Here is a 12,337-nt window from a genome sequence, read left to right on the forward strand (position 1 = left end):
ATCGTTAATTAAATAAAATCAATGCAATTTTTTTTTTGTGCTTTAACATTAGAGGACTACTACTTTAAGCTTTTAAATTCTTACTAACTGTAAGGTTGTTTATTACGTGATGCTATTACATAAAACTAAATTAAATTCAGACAACAAAGCAAAAAGAGTAAAACTGAATCAATATAAATAAAAACAATAAGTTTATTAACAATATATGAGAGCGTCCCACATACAACTCAAAGCCCAAAAGGACGAAAAGCTCGATCGACTTTTATGTTCACGTTTTATCATGTGACTTTTGTGACATCATTTCCGCCTTTGGGCATTTGATTTATTACAAGAACCAACAAAGAAATAAAGATGACCGAGCAATTACAATATTTACATTGGAAGACTCTAGAAAAAAAAAAGTGTGAAAATACCACAGAAAAAGGAATGTTTGATCGTTTAGGTCATAGGAAGAATGCATACAATTCTATATACAAATTTTAGTGTTGCCATCGTGATTTCATAAATACAATTTTTCTTATGACGTATATGTTACAATGAACAGCATTTCTAAGGATGTTATTTGAGAACTATCCTTTTTAAAGGACATAACCAATAAATCCTTTGTAGTCAATTTTATATACAATAACTTAAAAAAGAAAGAATTTTGATAAACAAGCGAAATTAGAATCGTTTGCAACTTAGAATATTCTTTTGAGTTTTTATAAAATCGCTTGAAAACACATTTAAATAAATTGTTTGATTTTAGCTTGTGTTAGAAGAGTTTGGCGACATCTAGAAAAGCGGTTTTCTTTTTTTTAAAAAAATGGAAGAATGAGGAAGAGATTCGTAACCGTATCTACAAAAGAGTCCATGATTGGAATGCTTGAAAGCATAAAGGCATTTGATCTTAATTTAAAGTTCTTAAATATTTTTTAAGATTTTCAGAACTTTCACCATCCTCCGTGTCCACCGCCATATTCGTTTCCACTACCACCGTATCCGCTATCCCCACCGCCATATCCACTGTCTCCATGGCTGCTACCACCATATCCACCATCTCCTCCACCATATCCGCTATCTCCACCGCCATATCCACCGCTGCTGTGACCACCACCATATCCTCCGCTGCTGTGACCACCACCATATCCTCCGCTGCTTTGGCCACCACCATATCCACCACTGCTGTGTCCTCCACCATATCCACTATCTCCACCACCATATCCTCCTTCACTATGAGCTTTGACGTAGACTCTGCAATGAAACTCGTAATCAATATTACGTACGCAAAATATGCATATTTTATATATTTCAAATACAAAATATATATTTATTACAACAATTATCTATTACGAAATATATATTTATAACGAAATATACATTATTTTAAGACATTTCCCATTGCTCACATAAATTAGAATTATTGAAGCATAAAAAGTCAATCTAAATAACGGACAAGAAATTTTAGATTTTTATTGGTACCTATAAAAACCCAAAATCTCAGATAATTTTAACCAAATCTTTTGCAAGCCCAAAATTTCTAGTAAAATGTTAAACTTGATTTCGGTTAAAATTAATTTTTACAGTTAAATCTTTGAAAGGCAAGTATTATTTAATAGCCATATAGTAAATTTCAGCATGCTTACTATATTATTCATACATAGCAAGAGACATATAATGCATGTACCATAATTTGAGCTAAGAAAATTAATCGTTAAAGTGATTTAAATCAAATGTATTAAGTCTCATTGGTGATTTGAAACACTATACAACTCATTTGTTTTTTTGTTTTTTTTTAAATGAATTCATTAGAATGAAAGTTATTTAAATGTTATTTGAAGTATTTGAAGTAAACGATATTAAATCAAAGTGCTTCTGCTAAGTTTAAATTAATAAATAATACTTATTTGATTCAAATTATTTAAACTTGCTGACTCAAATCGATAGATTGAAGACAATGATATTTGTCTCAATTAAATCAATAAATTTAATTTTCAAACCACTCTATTCATTCGGGTTGTTTGTGTTAAAGATTTCGTTGCAAAATAAGTTTTGCATTTAACTATATAAAGTTGTAGTTTGTTATTGCTATCTAGTTGTTTAAAGTGATTTCAAAATTTTAGAAGTGTTTTAAATATTGCATTTTAAATTGTATTTAAGATGTACACAATCATAAATCTAACAATATTTACAGACATGTTTGCTTTACTTAACAAAGTCTATATCTAAAGCGAGCTACGGAATTTTTTTAAAATTAAGTTATACTTTTTGAGATATATTACGAATTGAAATTTTAATTTTTAGTGTAAAAATTACTTGAATTTTACAAAGATATCAGCTTATTTAATTTTTTTTCGTGCAATTTTTTTAATGATTATAGTAGTTTAAAAATAAAGAAGATTCTACAGAAAAATAATGGCTTACGCAAAACTGAAAAATGCGAAAATCATCTTAATTATATTATTATGTAATTCATTTTTTATTAAAAATTTTATAATTTTATTATACGTTCGTATAAGTATTTTTTTTTAAATGCTGTATTTAACTTTTTCTGAAATTCATCACAATGGTTTATTGGTGGAAATCTTAAAAAATAAGAATTGAATCTGAAGATAATTTATAGTAAGGAAACCACATATGAAAAAAAAATGAATTGTTGCGTTTTTATTGAACATTCAGTTTTTTTTTTAGTTTCCCAAAAAACATTAATCAAAAGTATACTAAATATAATAAAATAAACTTTTGTAATTTTCTTTACGACATCAGCAATATTTTTCCGTATTTACAAAACAGTAATTCATCAAAACAGTTACTGAGAATAAAAAATTTATTACCTGAGGAATAAATATTTTTTTTCTATGAGGAATTCGAAAATGGCGTAACAAATGGGTTCAGGAATTGAGGGTAAATTTTTATCAGTCATGCACTGAGATGGACATGATATAACACATGACGAAATCGTTTAAAAGCAAGAGGAAGACATCAATTCTGTAGAGCGTTGCCACGAAAAAAATTGAAATAAGAGCATCAATAATCGTTTTGATTTTTTTTGTGTGTCAAAACAGACGTAATTTCGAATGTAATATTTTGTTGAGATAGCGTTATATTTTAATTATGAGACTTGTATTTTTATCTCTCATAGAGCTTCAGATGTGTCAAAGCGATAATATTTTATTAACACATCTTTTAATTGATAAATAAATTAATTTAAATAATAATATTTTTAAATGAGCATTTATATAATTTTATATAACAACTATATCAATATTATTCCAAAAAAAAAACTGTGACCATTTTAAAAGTTCATTATGATTACGAACAGTTTATGCATATTTTGTATCAAATATGGTTTTACAATGTATGATTTTTGAAGAAAAAGGAATTTTTTGTTTAAATTTTGCAAAAGAATTGGTTTAGAAAGTTCAAATGGATTGAAGAGACAAAATATATAACCAATACTTATTATCACGGTTTTTTATGACTTTATGTATTTATTGGACTAATACTTCATATTTGGTATTATGAGTACAATAAAAAAAAACTTTTTCTAATTGCCTTTTTTTAGACTTAATCAGATATAATTTTTTTAAGTATTGATAGAGTTACTTACTATACAGCTGTATATTGTTGTGTTATACTTTTAAATTATATAACTACATTGCATTAATATTCTTAAAAAAAATATGTTACAAAAGTAATCCGATTCTTTCAAAACTTATCTTTTATTATTTTTGGATTACAATAATATGAATTGTGTTCTTCTGCTTCAAAATGTAAAAAAACTGGAAAACGATTTCCGAAAATTTGCAAACGATTTTGTAAAAGAATAGTTTAAACCGTTTCTTCATTAAATTTTGTTCCCTTTTTCACTTTACCATATTATTTACAAGATAATATTAAAATAGATGATTATAAGTTTCACGTAATTCTTCGTCTATATATTCTTTTCATTTTAAATACGAAAATAAAAAGGAAAAGAATTATTAAGTGCTGGTATTTCTGACGTTCTGAAAGAAAAAGTTCTAATAGAGCGAACAGTAGCCCCAGGGAAGCGAACTTTCTGTTTCAAAACACCTAGCGATCACTTTTACCGGCATCCTCATCTCTGTTATCTTCTTCCAGAACTTTCGAATTCTTATCGCCAGTTTTAGGTCATTGTCCAATCCACTAACCTAATATTAGTTCCAGAAAGAATTAACCTATATTTCATCTTAATATGTAATTAATGACTGCTCGCGAATTGCTGAATAGGAATCTTCTTCCAGTGACTGAATAGGAATCTTCTTTCAGTGAAGTCAACCGTTGCCAAACGTTAAGGGATAAAAGAGCTCATCTTCGATTGTTACAGAGAAAAAGAAAACGATTAAAGAAAAACATTTGGAAACAATATAGAATATGCATATCAAAATCTTTTATGCATTTGAATTGTTGATACTTCATCTTTGTGTCTTATGTCTTTAATAAAAGATTTTAAAAAGGAGGTTGGTATTGATTGCTTATTTGATATGAGTGTGATTTATTACTTCCATGAGACAAAAATAAATGTTAGAAAAGAAAATGAGATAAATCAGGGTAACTAATAAGATAACTACTAATAATAAAAAATATATTACTTTTACCATTGTCATTGTAGAGCAGAAAAGTTGGACGGAGTGGACAAAGGAAAAATGATATCAGAATTCTTGAGCATTTATATTTATTTTTTCTATTTTAACCATTCACATAACTTCTTAGAAATTTGATTCCTTCCACTGAGAGCTTGTTTTTACTATGAAAACATATTTTTATGATGATGCATTGTAAAATTGGAAAATTACAGAGAAAAAAAATCTGGGATTTTTTTCTTTATTTAGCAATCATGTGTTGTTAATAAAGTTTGTTGTTTGTCATTTCTTTTTTCTTTTTCTTTTTGTACACCTTAGTGGTGATGTTATTAAAATACAGATTTGGAACTTGAAAGGAAACATATTTCAATAGAATAATTTAAATGCAAAAATTTGTGCCTGATCAACATTTTTAAAAAAATGGTAAGAGCCTAGTAAAGTATTGAAATATTTTTCATGGCATTGAGTACAGAAAATTCTGTAAATTGAATAAAAGTTTTTCCCCTTTAAATTAGAGTACAATTGCAGATTTTTAATTATTTATTTATTATCTTTTTTATTTATCTATTTATTTATTCATATATATTTATTAATTATTATTTTTATTTATTTATTTATTAATTTTAGCTATTTATTTAATAATTATTATTTTTATTTATTTATTTATTAATTTTAACTATTTATTTATTAATTATTATTTTTATTTATTTATTTATTAATTTTAACTCTTTATTTATTAATTATTTTAAATTTTTCATTTTATCTTTTCTTATTTTATTTATTTATTTATTTATTTTGACAAATGGTTAAACCACTCTTTATTTACCTAAAAATGTAGTAAGAATGAGATCTATTATTAATTTCGTGTTAAATTAGAAAAGTTTACTTTTATTGAGTTAAAACATTTTGCCCTTTATTTATTAAACGTGTATCAGATTTAACCCAATAGTTAATAGAGTTTTTTCAAAGGAAATTAATAAATGTGATTAATTTTTAATATGACTTATTTTAATGTGGTATGAGTCTGAAGCAATGTTACGGCGAAATTAGTGATACTAAATAATTAATCAGTAGTTCAATTTCATTCAACAAAATTCAATTTCATTCCTATGCCTAATAACTGATAATTATTGCTTTTATTATTTATGTTTAAAGTATAATAAATAATGCAGATTATTTTAATGTGTTACGCGTCATTATTTTTCAATTATTCATGTAATGCTAAGCCTAAAATAAAACTGAGTTGACGGTTGGAAATTTAGTTAAATTGGACACTGTGGAAAGTTTTCAGGATTATTACATGAATGGTTAAGAAGATCTATTTCTTCTAGTTAAATTGGAAGAAATAGAAGAGTTCTGGGAAGAAGAACATTTGCCGAGAACTAGTGCTACGACAGTTTAACTGTAGCCTTTATAGAACGTATAATATTCATATTAAAACCAAACAAGCCTTCAAAATTTTTCAAAAAACGGAAGTAAAATAAATTTTTGTTTTAAATATTTTTGTAATTCAGAGAATTTATAAGATAATATTATTAAACGAAACTAACTGTAAAAAATTTTTCTAAAAAAATATTTATACTCACGGTACGTGGAGAACAACTGGTTTTTTCACCAAAGTTTCCTTGTAGACTGGTACCTTTACTGGGACTGGATAAGGTTTAGGAACCTTAATGATTTTGTGTACTGGTACAGGGATATATTTTGGCACTTTAATGTGGACTGGCACTGGAACTGGTTTAGGGACATGGATGGTTTTGTAGACTGGAACTGGTTCTGGCTTGTAGACAGGGACTGGAACGCCGACTGGAACATGTTTTGGTACATGGATTATCTTGTGAACTGGTACGTGCTTAGGGATGGTGATGATTTTGGGGATAGTCTTGTAGACTGGAACTTTTACTGGAACTGGTACGTGGTGAGGAACATGAACTGGTTTTGGAACTGGGTAGTACTTGGGAACTGGTACTGGTTTGGGAATAGCTACTTTGTGATAGACTGGGACATCCTTATGGATGACATGAACAATTGGCTCTTTGTAGCTGTGGCCATAATCTCCGCCACCGCCATACCCACCACCAATATCACCACCTCCATGTCCATAATCTCCACCACCGTGGCCACCGCCATAATCTCCACCACTGTGGTCTCCTCCACCATATTCTCCACCTCCTCCGTAACCTTCATCACCACCACCGTAGCCGCTATCACCACCGTAGTCTCCTCCACCATAGCTACCCTTTACTCCAAGGAGTAAGGCTAACGTCACTGCCAGTAAGGTCAGTGGTCTTGCCATGTTTTAGCTGCAAATAAAGAACGAATCAAGTAAGAGTGATTCGAATAACAAAATAAGAGTGATTCGAATAACAAAGTAAAAGTGATTCGAATAACAAAGTAATAATGATTCGAATAACAAAGTAAGAGTGATTCGAATAACAATGTATTTTATGCATCCTTTATGAATCTTTTTTTTAGAAGCTCACTTCATATTTTTTTTCTAAAACAAGGAAACTGTATATTTAGAACTGTATATTAGAAACGAATTAGATAAATTCCAGAAATAAAAAAATATTTGAAAGTTTTATTTTATCAAAATTATGCTTCTTCTGGATGCGTTAAAACTGCTGATGGATAATAAGACTTAAAATCAAATGTTATGTTGGTATTAAAAATTCCTTGTGATATCATTGTGATGACAACTTATAATCATTAAAACATCACATGTGTTTTCACTGTTATTTATAATATATACCGGCACAACAGGTTTATTACAATGAATAATTACATTGCAGCGGCATTTAGAAAATGGATATCAGTTATTAAAATATCGATAGTGGAGGTATTACATAACAGGAAGTATTACAGCGATATTAGAATTGTTTCAGCGATACTGATATATGTTAACAAATAGTTTATAAATTGTTTCAACAGCATTTCGCAGTTTATTAACCTATATTTATGGATAACGTCCGGAGTCGCTTTACGGAATTTGAACTACGTGTTTAATTTGGACTACATATTGGAGTGTATAGGAAAATATACTGTATTTTCTTGAAGCCTCCACTTGCCTTTTCGTGGTCGAATCTTCAACACTAAATTAATTTACTCAAGACAAAAAAATTTTTTAAATTAATATATATATTGTAAAAAAATAATAATTTTGTTCGATCACAGAAAAAAATATTGCTTAAAAAAAAAAAAAAAAAAAAAACTACACAGAGGGTCGAATTTTGTGCAAAATATCTCATTTTTCTTAATCGTTTGAAGACTTTCACCTTTTTTCTTTCTTTAAAATAAATCAAAGAAATACGTTTAAAATGAGATTGAAAATTATTTTCTTTGGGAGGAGAAGGGGGGTGGGAGAGTCTGAGTTCTTAGTCTTCGCCCGCTGGGCGAATTGAAAAACGAATGTAGATCATTGTGTTCCATGGAGCGTTTGAAAATATTATAGGAGTTTGCTCCAGTTTTACGCTTGTTTAGAATCTCCACGTGCATCCTCGTAATCATTTTCAGTAGAACGTGGGAGAGAAAAAAGAAAACAATTATTTTCATCTTTCTTTCATGAAAAATTGTTTACAAACGATTCCTCTCCTCTTGTTCTATTTAGACAAGATATCGTCTGCAGTTACGATATTAAAAATAGTTTTCTAAAATTAAAATGTTAATATAAATGTATACTATGTTTTTAATTTTTTGTTCTCTTTTCGTGGGATCTAGACAAGCAATCGTCTGGCTGTTACGATTTTTAAAATGACTTTCTGAAATTGAAATGGGGTTTTAAATGTACACTATGTTTTTATCTTTTTTCTTTTATTCAGACAAGGTATAGTCTGTTGTTACGATATTAAAAATAGCTTTCTAAAATTAAAATGACGATATAAATGCGTTTCGTTTTTAAAAGATTCTTCTCATTCTGTTCCATTTAATCAAGATATCGTCTGCTGTTACCAATTATAAAAATAATTTTCAGAAAGTAAAATGACGTTAAGCAACGATGTTATGGTTTAAAAATATTAATTTAACGTTTAATTTAAATATTTTTCAAAGCATAGTTTCGTAGAATAAGTATTTTTTAATTAAAAAATATTGTAATCATTTGATATGGAATATCAAATCACTAAAAGGCTAAAAAATTATGTTTTTTATTTTTATAGTTTTATACAGTTCTAACACTTGTCGTTAGAGTCCATATCGGTTAGTATATATATCGGTTATTTATAGTACTATAACCAGTCATAGTACTAGACAGCTATATTATTTAATTCTAAAAAATACCTCTCTGAATTGAAAAATGTAGAGATATTAAGATTAAAAAATTATTTTTGTTACGAAAACTATAAAAGGAAATTAAAGTATATTATTATAAAGTTAAAACAAAATAAAAAGATAAACAATTACAACATTTGTTAATTAAATTATTTTTAAAAACAACTAAAAGCGAGATATACACTATAAAATTAAGTATAACTACTGCTCGATTTATATAACAATAAATTTTAAACATTAATTAATATGTACATTATATGTTTTTTTTATAAAAAAAAGACAATTGGAATTCAATTTCTATACAAAAAAATTATTTATTTTAAGGTTACATATTTTTTATATGCAAAATATTTTTTATTTAAATAGTTCAATGTAACAATACTTTTCTAGTCATAAATATATGCATATGGTTATTAAGGAATATTTAACTTGGTATGTATATTGAATATGGATGATGATTATTAGTCCAGTTATAATAAGGTGTTCCGCAATGGCAGCCTTTAATTTATCTTTTATAAATCCTTCTCAAAATGAACTAAAAAAGATCACATTAGGTGTTTTAAATTAATATTTGTGTGAAGAAAAAACTTTAATTGACACAAAATCTAAGGGATTAGAGCTGAAAAAAGCGTGACCGGACAAATCAAAACCCGTTTGTTTGTCAGGGGAAACAGATAGGAAGAAAAAAGCAATTATTAGAAAGACCTCCAAGTTCTACTTTTAATCAAAGTAGCTTTGATATCTTTAGTCCTGCTTTCCTCCCTAGTGACGAGTTAGATATAGATATCGTTTTTTTCTCTCGCGAAAGCGGGTGTGCGTTTACTTTTTTATTACTACTTCGTAAATTTGCTGTAAAAAAATTTAAAAAGTTAACATACAGACGCAAACTCCTGAATTCAATCCTAGACAAAAATTAGTGAACAATAGAAGCTTATAAATGAATATTTAACCAAGGAAAATAATGAAGCAAAATACTTTTGAAATCAAACGAATTACTAATAAAAAAAAACATCAAAAACTGTTTCATTGCTGTAGAAAGCATAATTGAAATTGAAAGGCGATTCTTTAAAATGTCACCAAGTTTCATCCGGAAATCAAACTGGTTTTGGCGTTTTTTTATCCCGCTTATTCTTTAGTGAATGGACAGATTTAGTGGGTATTTTTGTTCTTTCATCGCTTAAATTTTATGTGCGACCTCTAAAGTGCTTCTATCTAATATCTTTTTTGACTTCATATCTGACTAAGATTTCAAAAACATAGATCTACGGCGGTGATTAAAATTCACCCTCAATTTATAACACACATTTTTTCAGAATTTTAAGTATATTTATAACATGTTCATAAAAATGAGCAATAACATTTAATTTAAAATAATATTGTATTGTATCTTAACTATTTTTCTTAAAACACGTGCAGATAGTTTTCAATAAATAAATAAAAAAAGCTTCGAAATAGCATTAGTTTTAATGGAATTCAATGTGATATATTCGGGTATAAAAACTAGGGAAATTTGCAAATTATGAATATATAATACAAAAACATGTCATTAATGATCCATTTCTTTTTATGAGAATATACTAAAAGTGGAATATTAAATATTAAGAATATAATGTGGATTATTATTTTACATTATTAACAGGCTTATCAACCTCAGAGAAGATCATTAAATTATTTGTTATTGAATATAAATAATAATTTAATTTTATGATTCAACAAAATTTAGAAATGCAATTTAAAGAATTTGAAACAAATAATGAGATAAAAAAAGTTTAGAAATAATGTAAATTTTTTATGAGTATCACATTGTTATGATAAATTAAACACATGTACTTTATTTAATGGAAAATGATCTAATTTTTCTGATGCTTGTTAAGCATTTTTCGAATGTTTATAACGTTTATTATTAATAATTTTAAACAAAATGTACATATATTAAAAACTGCATATACATTTAAAATTTAAACACATCATTTTGAGAGTGCAAGATATGCCGCATTTTTTTAATCTGAACCAGCAAAAATTAATTATTTTAAGGTCAAAGTTTAAGCATTATTATGATATTTAGAAATTCATTTTTTAGCTTTTTCTATTTTAAGATTAACTTTATTTTATGTACATAATAATACGCTTAATAAAATTAACGATTTTAAACATATTTAGCACAATTAATCATGAAATGATTCCTCAAATTAATTAAAAAAAATTTTTTTAGATGAATATTTATCAAGTGTTTGGAAACGTATAACATAAGCATTTTTTATAAGGCAATAAAGAACGTTTTTTGAGATATTAAGAGTTTCGAAGCTTTAAATAAGTTAAAATAGAGCTAAAAATCAGTTAACTTAAAACATTGTTAAAAGTAATATCCAAAAAAAAAATCTAAGTAAATTTCACAGATTTAAAAGTTAGGTTTCATTCAATTCATACGATTAATCTATTATTGAATCAAAGCAAAGCTTTTGTGATCACATTCTTTGCATAGAGAACATTATATCATTACTTCTTTTTTCGATCTTTTTTCTTTTTTGCTGAAGTTTATTTAAGTTTACATTAATTCATTGCTCACATAAAAACAAGTTGAACTCAATTCATTATCTGGCATTACTTTTTATTTCCGAATTAATCCAATAGAGGGCAACAGTTCCGATTCGCGGGGCTCCTCATTCATCTCTTCTCGAGAGAGACTTTCTTTCATAAATACAAACAAATTATAAATTTTTAAAATGTGAATGAATTTATTATTTTTTTTTAAAGCTCCTTCTTTTAATATTTGAGCAATCCCATCTTTCCAAAATCACTCGCTAGCCAAAATTTCGTCTGTCAAGTTTAAAAGTAAAATTGCACTCTTTTTTTTTTTTTTAAATTTTTTGTTCTAAATCCATTTAATTCATTCTATCCATGGGTGCCGGTAAAGGGTGCATTACTAATCAATAACTAAAACAACGAGGGAAAAAAATCACTTCCATGTTTTATAATTTTACGTTTTAGTATCCATTATGCTGCATCGAATTTCACGCTTCGAACTCTCTATATCCACATGTATAAGTATCCAGTGAGTGTACTTACCTTTGCTAAATTCCACTGAAAAGTGTATGTATTCCTTAGATGTAATTCCCGAATGGACTAAGCTCTGAATCGTTGCTGTTGAGGTGGAACCACTCTTTAAATACTACTCCACGCTTTTTAACCCTGACCTATATATCGACAGACGTTGAGTTTCGCTTCTCTAACTAAGAGGGAGCCACTGCAGATTATACAAAGACTCCGCCTATTAAAGTTTCGACCCCCTTTTTCGTCCCCTTCTGAATTCATCCCCTCCTTAATTCGAACAAAAAAAAAGGTGTTCTATCTTGCCATATCTTCACTTCCTCGATATCAAAATTTGGCCCAGATTTTCGAAAAACCATTAACGCCGCCCTATTGGCTATGCTAAGGGTGGTTGAAAGTGTAACAGGAATTCGAAAGTTACAGTTAGTAGTTTCCGTTTT

General features: G+C 27.7%; 1 protein-coding gene across 1 annotated transcript; it reads right to left on the reverse strand.

Moving 5' to 3' along the window:
• Positions 1–174: 174 nt before the first annotated feature.
• On the reverse strand, positions 175–12,079 carry LOC107449475 (uncharacterized). The gene is made up of 3 exons (XM_016065001.4): positions 11,916–12,079; positions 6,170–6,886; positions 175–1,233 (listed from the first exon to the last, which is right to left on the reverse strand). Exons 2-3 carry the CDS (start codon positions 6,877–6,879, stop codon positions 933–935), a joined length of 1,011 nt encoding a protein of 336 aa, XP_015920487.2. The 5' UTR covers positions 6,880–6,886; positions 11,916–12,079; the 3' UTR covers positions 175–932.
• Between the last annotated feature and the right edge of the window lie 258 nt (positions 12,080–12,337).

This window comes from Parasteatoda tepidariorum, chromosome 5 (assembly GCF_982258835.1).
Source record: "Parasteatoda tepidariorum strain Cologne lab strain chromosome 5, Ptep-v5.0, whole genome shotgun sequence".
Lineage (NCBI taxonomy): Eukaryota > Metazoa > Arthropoda > Arachnida > Araneae > Theridiidae > Parasteatoda > Parasteatoda tepidariorum.